The sequence below is a fragment of the Rhea pennata genome, chromosome 3 (assembly GCF_028389875.1).
Source record: "Rhea pennata isolate bPtePen1 chromosome 3, bPtePen1.pri, whole genome shotgun sequence".
Lineage (NCBI taxonomy): Eukaryota > Metazoa > Chordata > Aves > Rheiformes > Rheidae > Rhea > Rhea pennata.
The window spans coordinates 46,272,401-46,286,289 of NC_084665.1; the positions used below are offsets into that span (position 1 = coordinate 46,272,401).

Sequence of the window (13,889 nt, forward strand, 5' to 3'; positions counted from 1 at the left end):
TTTAATTTTGAGTATAGAAAACAGCTTGGCTGGGACAGACCACAACCAGCAAATGAAGGCATGCCTTCTGGCCTGAGCGATCTGAGGCCATGTTCCAGCCCACGTGAGTCATTTCTAACACATCAACATACTTGAGTTCTTGCAGCATGGGACACCTCCAGAATGTCTGAGATAACCAACTAATATCCTTTATCAAGATTGAAAAATAGAATAGTAAGTTCAGATATAGAGATATATGTGTATACACATACATACATATATGCATACACACCCTATAAACATATTCATACACATATCTCTATATGAGAATTTTCATTGCAAAAATTTCAAAATCTGGCTTCTTTTTGAAGAAGGTAAGCCTTCTTACTGCTTAATTATTTATTCATCTGAACAAATAAGGAAAAGAGGTGAGCAGTTCACTCATTTGCTCAGTATCTTACGTCATGGCAAAGTAACATAAATAATGGAATTTCAGAGTTTTGGACAAAACCTCAAAGCCCTGACTGCCTCACATACCCACCATATTCCTCTGATGCAATCAGTTGTCTCTGACTCTTGACTGAGCTCCTGAAAACTACAAACACTGGAAAGTCAAACAGGCAGTACCTCCCATGAGCTCTAGTACAAAAACTTAGTAAGTATTTATGATCACTAATGAACGCCTTCCTACTACAACCAAAAGGAACTTGCTTTGGCAAGAATTCTCTACAGTTTCAATGGGATCTGTGTCATGGTCTCAGGATAATATGTCATCATTGGTATTTCTCATTTTCAGAGTTAATTGAACCATATTAGTGAGAGAAGAAATCCTTACTTGATTGGGTCCTCTGGCATCCTTTTTTACGCAGAACATCCTCTATTGAAGTGTCAAAGATTAACTGAATATTTTGCAAAAGACCCTGCAATAGAGAACAGTTACAAGACAAGTTGCATCAAGATGAGATTGATCAACAGCTGGTTTATCTCATCCCCATGCTACAGGTTGAATTTAGGCATAGATAAATCTGTAAAAACAAAACAAACACACACACGCACACACCCTACAATGCAGTAAACCATTGACATATAGTTATAAATTGTGTTGATAATCTTGTTATAAAACATTTGAAACTATAAGCAACAAAACTAGATGTCTTCTGAAATAGGTCATAATAAAACAGTAACTGATGAGCTCTGAGTTCAAATCTCTGTTTCCATACAACACACTTCATTTCAGGCTGTAGTTCCACAAGACATTGGCTATGATGGCCAGACATCTTATGACGTTCGTGCACCACCTCACTTCTGTCCTTAGCCATTCATTCCCAAGTACCATACTCCACTGTCCACTCTGTTGTGCTGACATTATCCTGAGAAAAAAAAAACTATAAAACAGACCAGTATCTGTTTCACTTTAAAAATATCTAAAAAAAAAAATGTTAACCACAGATTATTTCAGTGAGCCAGGTTACTATATAGCTCCAAAAACAGTTCTGTCAGTAGAAGTGACTGGCCAACTTAGTCATGGAGGCAGGAATGAATGGCTGAGGGCAAGAACTTCTTTCTGGCTTTCTTGCTAATTACAGACTTTAGCATGTCATGCTCTCATTGGAAACTAGATGGCGGAATTGGATGAAAAAAGGGCTTTTCAAAGTTTGAAATCATGAGTTCAAATTTGATTTCAACTGCAAGAGAAAAGAAAATATCCTTAAAGCACTTAGACCAGATCACACCACTATGAGACAGGAAGTAGATCTTCCATTCTATAGGAAAACTTTAAAGTGTGTAATTCCTTCATTTTAAAACAAAATGAAACAAAAACATTTTCCACAAAAAAGAAAAAAAATAATTTTATAGGACTGATTAAAATGCTCCATTCTACTTTTCTTCCAAGTTCTATGGTATTTTTTAAAAATTGCAAGTAAAACTTGTTCAAATGGGAAACCAAAATATTCTTTGGGGGATGAATTGACATGATATACTTCAGCTTCAAAAATTCTTCTCCCCACCCCATACGCTGCTTTTTCAAATAAAAATTCACAAATACTGACAGTTTCCTGTGAACTGGACAGTTTTCAACAGCAAAAATGTGTCTTCAAGGAAATTGCCGAAGAGTTCTACACATCACCACAAAAATTTGACATATTCAGAAGTCCTACAGCTGGAGAAGAAAGCAGATGTTTGCACAGGAAAGCCCATATACTGGTTGTATTCACTTTTCCTTGACTTACACTTTATCAGTCCTTTGCTTTCAGGAACACCTAAATTCACACAGTCTAGATCCAGCAATCAACCAAAAGATACTCTGAAGAAAATTCTGCTTGGAAACATTTATGACCCCATCACATCCAAGGGTTGTTGTGCAAACAAATGTGTGCCTATTGTCTTCTCAAACTATTGTAGCTACATTCTTACCTTACCACAGACCTCATTTCTCCAAGCTACCTACCCTGAAATGGTTCTCCCGAATAGCTCCTTTCGCCACATACATTCTACTGTTTTCTGCTTTGAGCTGTTCGTAGAAAGGCTCCTCCAAGATGAAGCTGTCAATGAGGTCACAGCCAACATAGAGGTTGTAATTCTCCCCCGTTACTTGCACTGTGATGTTCTTCCACTGCGAGTCTGCAAGGTCCACGTCTTCCAAGGAAATCACATTCTGGAAGCCATCCACCCAGTAGATAAGGTCCAGGGTGTTGGCTCGGCCATTGGAAATAATCTCAAACTGCCTCTCACTGATGCCAGGACCCTCTAAAGCAAGAAGAGTGCCTCTAGATTGCCTGTCCTGTCTCAGAGTGGCTGAAAGAATAAAGCCCTCATTTTGCCGTATAAGTTTGACAATCTTTTTTAATTTCTCTGGTTTACATGGAGGTATATGGTCAAACCGAATGAAACGATATGCTGGGATAGAGGGATCTGGACCTCGAAACAATTTTGCTCCAACTGTCTTTCGGTTTATGTTACTGATCTGAAGTAAATCAAAGGTAGTCTCCTCTTCCTTGTCACCATCTGAAAAAGTCAGTGTGCAACAATGTGATTACAAAAACTGTCGTAAGAAATATAACTCTGCACACTACACCTAGCAGTTGCAGTTATATGACAGACTTGAAGAATAAGAGCAAGCTTAGTACTTTCCTACTTCCACAGATAAACTACATTTACTAGCAAGTCAGAATCATATTTTCCATCTGTCATTTTCATTTACATGGTAACTCTCTCCTTCTGTGTCTGCTGGTATAAATATACATTTGATTATATAAACACATATATATTTTATAGTATTAGATAACACACATTCGTGCATATACACATGTATGTTTGCATATACATATGCATATATATGCATATAACAATGTAATCATTAAATATTTGTATGTACATATGTATGTATGTATATATGTACATTTTATATATATTTTATATACATGTATGTATGGGAGAATAAGGAAGTTAAGCCAATTCCTACATTTTGACAGTCATTAATAAAAATCAGATATTGAGAAGCAAGTAGCCTTTTGTCAACAGGAAGCTAGAGATACACTTTTTAAGAACTTAGGCCAAGAAGTCTGAGGTAAATGAGGGCTTGGCATTGTGCCAATTTACATTCCACTTAAATTTGCTTTTTCTTCCTACCTTTATCTTTTTAAAAATTACACCTCACTCAGTGGTTCTGCTTATGTTACTTTTACCATATGTTTACACTGCAGAAGAAAACATCATAGCAATTATTTCTGAGACTACATACTTTTAGATTAAGGTTTGCTAAAGAAAACAATTTTTAGATATTTACTAGCAAATCTTCATTCACCAGTAGTAAGATGCATCTACCCAAAAAAGTCCAGCAACTGCTATGCTTTTCCAAAAAAGAATGCACTTAAAAAAATGATTACTTTGTACACTCTAGCTCAGTTAAGCCAACTTTTTAAACCAGCTTTTAACTTTGCAAGTTATTCTACATCCCTCTAAGACATGTCAGAACTTACCCTGAGCACTTGAGGCAGCCCACAGGGTTATCAAGACAGTTAGCCACAACAGCCCACTCCTCTGTAGCATAACTCCTATGAATAAACCAAAAAGTAGTAAGTATTAAGGAAATAACCTTTTATCAACTACAAATATTTTAATTTGCCTCATAGCATGCCATAAAAATATTTCTCATTATAACCAACTATATACATAAAATCATAATTTATTCGTTTTTCATTGCAATTAAGAGTTTGTTTGCTTCTACTGCTTCTTTCTTACTGGTGATTATGACACCACAATTCCTTAGCCTGGGAGTAGCTCTGATGTCAAAAGTAAAATATTATGACATGAAGTGGAGAGAAGATTCAGTCTTGAAAATAAAGCTCCTTTGCATGTAAGTGTCCCTAACAACGAGCAGAGGAAAGACATGCAGAAAATGTATGATGTAATTTTCTCCAAGATTTTCCACAAGCTGGATAAGAACTACAGACGATATGAGATACAGCCTAGTAGTTGCTCCATCTGTGCTTTGGATATGGAGTAGGATAACAGGATCTCATTAACTACTAGTTCTTAATACTAGGGATACTTTTCAGTACCTTTTCCCATGGCCATCATATAAACTCCTCTCTCCGTCTCATATGGACACACGGACACACTCATTTACCCAGTCTTACAATACTCCAAATCCAATCCTATCTAGAGAAAGTGTTTTGTAACGTGGTGCTCCTTTTGTCCAGTGGCATTACACCCTTAAAAGCAGTATAGCTGTGCCTGCACGCGTGTGCGCGCCCAGAATGAATGGAGCAGACTGAGTCACCCGGAACGCGCAGCCATTCATTCCTCTGGATGCAGTCATATTATCTCAACACTTCAAATAACTCCGCACACTGTTTCTGGAAGGATTCAGGAAAAATACCTTTGACGGGGATTTCCCCCCTCCCATACAGGGCTCTTATTTGGTTCCCCGACGTGCTTCGCTACAGCCGTCTACCTGCAAATGCCGAGACGCCTCTTTCACATCGCGGACCCCGCTCTGCCGCGGTGGCACACGGCGCCGACAACTCGTTTAAAACACTCCCGCCCGCGCCGGCGGGTCCCGCTGCCCTCGCCAGCAGGTGCCGCCTACCCTTTGGGGCGCCCCCCACCCCGCAGCAGCCCCCCCCACACACACACCCCCACCAGCGCGCCTCAGCAGCGCGGCTCCCGCGCCGCCCCCGCGCTGCCAGCCGGCTCCGCGGCACGGAGGGTCCGGCCGCCACGTCCCGGTACCTGGCATGGGGGGAGCCGGCGGTGCGCGGAGAAGCGGGCTGCTTCCGCGGCGGTAGTGGCGGCGGCGCCGGGGCCGGGCGTTGCGCGGCGGGGTGCGGAGCGCGGTGCGGTGCGGTGCGGTGCGGAGCGCGGTGCCCTGCCGCCGGCGCACGTCCCGCCGCGCCGCCGCGACGCCGCCTTTATGGGCTGCGGGCCGGGCCGCGCCGTCAATCAGCGGCGCCGGGGCGCGCCCCCGGGCCCGCGCCGCGCCGACACCCCCGCCGCGCCGGCACCCCCGCCGCCCCCTCCCCGCCGCCCGCCCGGCTCTCGCCTACCTGCGGGGCAGCCCGGCCCCGCCACCCCGCCCGCCCGCCCGCCCTCCGCGGGCGGCGCCGGGGCGGCCCGGCCCTCCGCAGGCGCCGCCGACGGGGGAGGCAGCCTCGCCGTGCCCCTGCCGGCACCGCGGTTTCGCTGGCGGGGACGAGCGCCCCGGCCCCGGCCCCGGCCCCGACCCCGGCCCCGGGCCGGCGGAGCCCCGCGGCCGCGGGGGACGGTGGCGCCGGCCCGAGCCTGCCTTGCCGCGGGGCGCCCGTGCGCTGTCGCCCGCGGCGCGGCGCGGGACCCGCCGGGCCCTGCGGAGCCGCCGGCGCCGGGGCTGGGGGCGGCCGGGACCCAGGGGCGGGAAGCACGGCTCCCCCGGCCCGGCCCGGCTCGGCTCGGCCCGGCCCGGCAGGGTCCTCGGGGAAAGGTCGACCGGGAGCTCGCTGTGCCTGCAAGCTCTGCCCCAGAACTGAGCCTTCCCGAGGGCTGCATCCTCTTATTTTCATGCATTTTATTTTTAAATTTCGGCGGCAACTCAAAAGGCAAGATGTGTCCCAGTCTTCTCGCCTCCCCCCCCCCCACTTCTGTAAACTGCCCTTTGCAAGACAGCCAGCGACTTCTCAGATGACCCTCGGCACCCCCATTAATCTCACTCTCCTCTACCCAAAGCACTCATCCCCTTTGAGCTCCACGAGAGTGCAGTGGGCTTTCCTGGGCATGTTCCTCTTTCATGGAGGTTTATTCAAAGCAGCACATAAGGAATCTCGCTCTCTTACGCCACTTCCTATCTTGCTGAGAGGACTGAAGTGTCTTCTCACCCAAAGTGTCCATCCAGTCCCACCTTGCACACTAGCAGGTTGCCCCACTGAAGAGTAGCGGGCACAGCTGCACGCACCGTGCTCCACACAAAGCGGGGGAATGGGTCCTTGCAATGGGTCCGCAGAACCTGCCCAAGGCATGGAAACATTTTGGAAGTCCAACGAGGAGATTGGGATCAACGCTGCTGAGGCCTGACCCGGGCTTCCACAAGATCTGTGGAAAGGTCCTGCAGCTGACATGAAGAGATGTGGAACTGGTCTGCAGAACCCAGAAACTGGAGTGTGGCCAAATCTATAGGCAGATAAATCCCATAAATGTTAAAAAAAAAAAAAAAAAAAAAAAAAAAAAAAAAAAAGAGAGAGAGAGAGGGAGAGAGAGAGAAAAGAGAGAGAGAGAGAGAAATTACCATACTCATCACAGTTTGAAATTTCAGTCGAAAAACATGCTGATGTTTCAGAACTCGGAAGACTTCAAAAGGCTCAATTTGTAGCTAGCATAGAAAACGCCAGCTCAAGTATCACTGGCTTTCCCTCTTGCAATGGAAGCTACTTCTAGTTTGTCTGGCCTTGGCCCTGCAGTGTACTAGGCGCCAAGGGATCTTCCTTTTCTCACAGGGTCCAAGGGACTGAGTCAAATTAGGAAGGAGATGATTTTTTTTCTTTTTTTTTTTTTTTTTTTTTTTTTTGTCTTTATAAGACATTTGGTTCTGTGAAAACTCAAGAATTTAAAAAATAGCTAATGAAGTTCACAAAACCTCAGATTTTACTGAGTTTACTCATCACTCCACTACATTAAGATTTAGTCTTTCTATACGTAGCTGTGTGATGTGTTTTCCACAGGACTTTGAACAGCACTAACAATGTTGTTCAGTCAGGAAGCTGCTCTGAGTTTAGAGATGGAGAAGAGAGAGCAGCGCTGAGCTGAAGTGACCTAGAAAGTATCTTTGAATTAAAGCAGTTTGTTACTGGTACATTCATATAAGAACAACTTTTTTTTTCAGTAGAGGTTTTCAAGTTAGTAAAAAGGCAGTGGGAAGTAAATGGATAAATTTAATCCTGATTGTTTTTAACCAGTTACCACATAATAAAACTCTTCTTTCCATCTCTGGGGGTGTTACAGGAATGAGGGATTGATAACTTATTGTTTCAAGCTGAGTGATTTAGGATAGTGACATTTGAGTAAATAGATTTGCTTCTGCTCTTTCCATGACTGTGAAAATGCTCACTGCTAACTTTCTTCTGGCCACCTTTAAAGAGGTAAACACCATTTTCATTCCAAAATTCCCGAAAAAAAAAGGCTCACTAAAATGAATTCACACTCTACTTTCCCCAGCTAGCCAATGTATGTATGAAAATGCTGGAGATACATTCACATTTCTCAGTCACCTGCTTTTTTAGTACACTGTGAATGTGAGCAACTGCAGTTAGAGAAATTGTGAAGTTAGATTTACGACCGTGTAATGATGTACTGGTGATATAACAGTAGTCTCACACTAATAGTTTTCATTGCATTTTACTTCAGACTGGAACATCAGAAGTGTGCATTGGTCCTTAACATTTCATTTCTTTATACCGCCTCCTTTTGCCTCTTTTTATCCATTTTTTTTTCTTCTTGCACCACCTGCACTTTGGAGATTTTTACTAAATACTACAAATTCATAAAAACAGTGGGCCTTATGCTGCATTTCTTATGTGTATGAAAGGAGACTTACATGAATGATTACTCTGTTTGCAATGTGAGCTGCTTTTGTGAGCAAGAGTTTCAAAATCTGAAAGCATTAGAAGGAGGTTGCACATTTCATGAGAATTTCTGAGGTTAGATTTTATATTTTAAATATAAACTTTATTTATAAATAAAGTTAGACTTACTTTATTTTCCTCATGCTTAATTCAGAGAAGACAGAAATTTACAGACGTGATGAGAATAAGCAACAAAAAATCATCATCATTATCAATAATAATGGCAAGGACTACCTCCTGTAATGCCTTTTTCACCTGTTATACATTACAACTGAGGTCAATATTTACTCCAGACAGAGGAACAGAGAGGAAAGTAAGTTGCAAGGGTCGTGCAGCAGACTAATGACAGTCTTAGGAAAGCTGCTCAGTTCTTGTGTGTCCACATCTAATCTTTTGTTCTTTGAAGTGGTATCTCCCCATGTCTTACAGTCTCCAACATCAATGAAGGAATAACAGATGCATTATGATAGCCTCTGTATAAGAGCATCGTGAAACAATATATCCACAGAGGTAATTTCACAGACCCTTTAATTGTCTATAGCCATTAGCCTGGGAAAGATCTCCCATCATTGCAGTTCCATGGAGGAAAACAACACTTTGATCATTGATTTAGATTGTGCAGATTTTTTTTCACTATGATGTCATACAGACAAACCAGAATTAGAGGACAGCAGTATGATGAGAAAGATTTTCGTCTATGCTGATTCTCCGGTGTTGATTGTACAAGTTCATGAGCTGTCCTAGAAAGCAAAGATCAACTTCATTTTGTATGCCAGATAAACAAACAAAGAAAAAACTGGCATAATATAACGATTTCCTATGTTATTTCAGCAAAAATAAAAAAATCTCATAAAGATAATAATTTTCACATGATCAAAGTGCTGCAAAGTCTACTTGGAGGCCTGTAGTTAACGCTGTCCCCCAGGGGTCAGTACTGGCTCCAGTATAATTCAACCTCTTCATCAATGACCTGGACGAAGGGACAGAGTGCTTCCTCAGCAGGTTTGCTGATGATACAAAACTGAGAAGAGTGGCTGATCCACCATAAGGCTGTGCTGTCATTCAGAGAGACCTAGATAGGCAGGAGAGTTGGGCAGAGACGAACCTCATGAAGTTCAACAAAGGCAAGTGCAGAGTCCTGCACCTAGGGAGAAATAACCCCAGGCACCAGTACAGGCTGGGGGCTGACCTGCTGGAGAGCAGCTCTGCAGAGAAGGACCTGGGAATCCTAGTGGACAAGTTAACCAGAACCAGCAAGGTGCCCTTGTGGCCAAGAAGGCCTGAGGTGCACCGGGAAGAGTGTTGCCAGCAGGTCAAGGGAGGTGATCCTGCCCCTCTACTCAGCCCTGGTGAGGCGTCATCTAGAGTACTGTGTCCAGTTCTGGGCTCCCCAGTACAACAGAGACATGGAGCTACTGGAGAGAGTCCAGTGGAGAGCTACTAAGATGATTAAGGGATTGGAGCATCTGTCTTATAAGGAACGGCTGTGAGAGATGGAACTATTCAGCTTGAAGAAGAGAAGGCTGTGGGGGGAATCTTATCAATGCGTATAAGTATCTGAAGGAGGGTATAGAGAGACAGACTCTTTTCAGTGGTGTCCAGCAATAGGACAAGAGGAAATGGGCACAAACTGAAACACAGGAATTTCCATCTGAACATGAGAAAAAACTTCTTTACTGTATCACTGGAATACAGCACTGGAATAGGTTACCCAGAGAGGCTGTGAAGTCTCCTTCCTTGGAGATATTCAAAAGCCATCTGGACAGAATCCTTGGAATCGTGCTCTACGTGACCCTGCTTGAGCAGGGGGGGGTGATCTCCCTTCCAACCTCGACCCTTCTGTGAGTCTTCTGCAAAAGGTGAACTATTGCCTCTGGAATTGCTGATCCTCTCTGAGAAGACTGTAACTAAAATCAATATAAAAGCAATAGGGTAAAACTCTGTGTCACATAGGTTAGATTAAATGATTTAACAGTCCTTGAAGGCCTTAAAGCTATGAATCTCCAGGCTTCCTTTCCAAGTGCTGCTGAAACATCTTTGACTTTATGTTCTACATTTCTATTAATGCAAGATTCCTGACATTAAGTGTTAAAATTGAGATTACACTTTTTTATTTTTGCAATCTGCAAATACACAAGATACGACAAAAAAAAAATCTTTCTCTGTTGAGGTTCAGTTTGCAAAACTCAGTATAACTGAGGTCACAAAACTAAAACAGATGACTTCAGATGAGCATGTGACTCAGCCGTTCAGTTTTCTGAATGAGCTTGTACTGATAGCAAGAAAGATTTTAGTGGTTCCTCAGACAACGTCCTGGAAGTACTCCAGCTAAAGGATGAATGCAGATTTTGAGTACTGGACTAGATTACACAAGAGACAATGAATTTGTCTATGATTGGGGAAAATGTTATTTTTAAGAAACCATTATGTATGCTTTGTCTAGGTTCTTGTGCATAAGGAGTCCAAAAAAAAATGGACATCACAGCCAGATACTTAATTTTCCTTTCTTTGATTCAGAGGAAGAAGCGCTCCATTTACAGCCTTCCCTAAATAATTTCCAGGTATAAAATGTATCCAGTCACAAATAATAACACATTCTGTTAGAAGAAATGCTTTGCAAGTACCAGTTAGTATATTTTTGCAATAATGATATCAGAGAGAAATCTTATTATCACCCTTTTACAAATCTTCTCTTTGCTCAACAAAATGTTTATTTATAAAAGTATGTTCAGTGCTGTCACTAGTATGATTTTACATTTAAAATTAAACAAGTTTGAGTAGTTTGCTAAATCGTTTCCTGCGTGTTTTGACTAGTACCACACAATAACTTGTGGAAAAAGCTATAAATAGAGCCCTAGACTTCTAACTCCCAGACAGAAATTTTAATCTGGAAACTGCTTATTCATTTCCTTAAAGTACTTGTAACACAACAAATATACATCTACAAACAGTTAAATATATCCTTAACATTTTTATGTAATTTTTTATTATTATTTTTTTCCCAAATGTGAGTTGCTGAACCTGTTTGGAATGCCAAATATTTTCAGCCTCCAAAACAAACATTCTCCCACTGAGCTTAATGCAAATGAACACTGAAAATACTCAATAGATCCCACGTTGTTGCTCTAGGTTCCAAAAATACCTTTTACTAGTTTCAGAACAGTTTTATTATCCAAAGACTTGATTTTATTGCATCTTTGCTGCATAGTTTCTTATACTATAACAAAGGTACTGCTATTTTCAGTTATTACAGGACTAGAATGTATCACTATAGCACTGACTTTTAAGCATCTAAGGGTGTCCATATTTCTCAGGATATAATATTATCATTTTTATTTTATTTGCAGTACCATGCTCTCTGTATGTCAAATGGAATTCAATCTGTTGTATTTATGTAATTTCAAAGACAGTCCAGATCTCAAAGCATTTATCCTGTTTGGATATAATCCTTATTTTGAGGTAAAACCTATTGAAATTGATAGGAGTTTTAGCTGAGGAGCAAGTGGATACAACTAAAACAATAATTCAAAGCTTGGTCCATAGTGGTTCAGCCCGGATGATGAATGTTGTTCAGGCAACTAGTTCATTTCAGGAGGAGATAAGAGCCAACCTATCTTTGAAGTTTGGGCTTATGTTCTTTCTATTTAGGTAAAATGAAATGCAAAACTCTTATTGAAGCTTAACAAATAATTGAAGCTTAACAAATAATAGCAAATTTTTGAATGATTTCAGTGTGAAAATAATTTCTTATTACAATGAGACCTATATTTGTCTTTCAAAAGAATTGTGCCCTGTCCCTGTTTCATCCATACAAGTGTCCCTTGAAATTCGGGTTATTTCCACTGTGATATGTGCTGACTTTTACAGGGGCAGAGTCTGCGGGGACTCGAGGTGGGAAGCGAGGGAGGGAGCCCCTCTCCTGCCCAATATCCTGCCCGATATCCTGAAGAACAGCAGCCCCAAGGCCCCTGGGTGCTGCCTCCACTGCACTCCCCCTCCTCCCGGACCGCGCTGCTGGCCCTCCATTTTTCGGTAGCTGCAGCAGGGTGCCTGGCCAACATCAAGGTCTGATCTCACCAGGCACAAGGCATCCCTGAAACAAGGGGTTCGCAGATCCTGGAAAGATCAAGAGACACAACTGGGAAGAGGAATGGAATGGATGAAAGCCCCAACAGGATGACAAAAACCATACCATAGAATTGAAATTGAGTGCAAAAAGTTTGAAAGGCCACAGAAAACAGTCTGGGCACTTGATATCTCTCCATATTTTGAAAACTCCCACAGATGAAGCCATGGGTCCCACAGGATGGACTGAAGAGATGAAAGAAAGCAATTCATGCAACTACTATAGCTGGCTGTGGGGCTCACATTGGGAGAAAGAGCTTCATTCAGTTGTGGCCTGATAATGATTATGATGATTAAAGCTGAGCAAATAATTCCCATATATTTTCTTATTCTAATCTGGATTTTGCTTATTTTTCTCCCCATAAGAGAATCCACACACAGACCCCAGCTCCCCTTAGCACATTAATTAATGGGAATGTTCATATAGCGTTACTTGCATTGTTGATGAATATTTAAAATCCAATTTGTCTTGCTTAGCTGTGAATGGTTGGAGGCATCAGACAGTAGCATTTCAGCTCCCCAGTCAGCATGCCGTCACTTCCCTCACAAGTACTTGGGGATGCAAATGAAAAATGTACCTTCTGATGGTACTCATATTTGTAAGTATACACTTTGCTGTGAAATGAAAGCCATCTTCCACATAAAATTCACAAAGGCATCTTAGCTAATTAAAACTTGAAGAAAATCAGTTCTGCTTTGCTTTCTGCTGTGTGCTCCACTGGGGCTCAAAAAACTATCTGGTTTTCCTGAAAAGACAACAGGGAGAAATTTACTCTTTTTATAATAGCAGACTAATTAATGTGATATGGCTGTATAATGAAAATGTGAAGAAACTAAAGCAATGGGGAAATAAATCTATTATAACATACACCAGAAACAAAACAATATATCTCTGCACACAATAGCAATAACAGCTGACATTTATTGAAATGGATCTTTATGTATCCATTAGCATGTTTCTTAATGCTCTTGGGAAAAATCTCCACTGCAGGATTTTGCACCAGTTCTTGCAAATTATTGGCTATTCTTTGATCGGTAGTTGGTTCTACATTTCACTCAAGAGCTAATTGGCTTTGTATCAGCCAAAAGACTATAAGAAAACTATAATTTTCCCCTCCTTCCTACAAAACATATTATTTCTACTACTATCTCCTGCAACAGAAGTTATAAGCTAAACAACACTGATGTGATTCAACGGGGCTTACTGCTGTTAATATTCTTGTTTACTTTGTATTTCATTGGATTTACCTATGTCACAGTAATTAATTGCATTTCTCCCCAGCAATATTATTTTCTTAAAATCACTTCAGTCTCCTGTTCATGAATGTTAACACTGATGTGCTGGAAGTGGGGCACAGGGGTGGACTGATATTCATTGAATTAAGAGGGACATTAATAATTCTTCTTGTCTTACTTATTTTATGTTTTGATCACAGAATACTAACCTCTAGGAAACCACATAAGAATAAAGCTGATTCTACTTCAAGAAAAAAGCTCTGCTGGCAAGAAACTGTCTCTTTTTTTATCAGCTGACTGTGTAATTTGTTTTGAATTTGCATTGATTGTTCACAACATTAAGGAAAAGAAAGGAAGTAAAGTTGAATGTTATGGAATTTGTGCAGTTGGGTAAATGTTTATACAGAGGTAGGAATGAGTCAATGTTCGTGAGACGCTGGGGATGGGTGGCCGTGT

The 13,889-nt window shown here is 41.9% G+C and overlaps 1 protein-coding gene across 1 annotated transcript in view; it reads right to left on the reverse strand.

Annotated features, from left to right (window-relative positions):
- The window catches only part of THBS2 (thrombospondin 2), a 32,453-nt gene extending 27,178 nt beyond the window's left edge, over positions 1–5,275 (reverse strand). Inside the window, exons 1-4 of the mRNA XM_062572201.1 lie at positions 5,215–5,275; positions 3,960–4,034; positions 2,429–2,985; positions 815–899 (exon numbers count right to left, since the gene is read on the reverse strand). Of these exons, the coding sequence (XP_062428185.1) occupies positions 815–899; positions 2,429–2,985; positions 3,960–4,034; positions 5,215–5,221 (724 nt within the window). The 5' untranslated portion in view covers positions 5,222–5,275. The remainder of the gene's footprint in view (positions 1–814; positions 900–2,428; positions 2,986–3,959; positions 4,035–5,214) is intronic.
- Between the last annotated feature and the right edge of the window lie 8,614 nt (positions 5,276–13,889).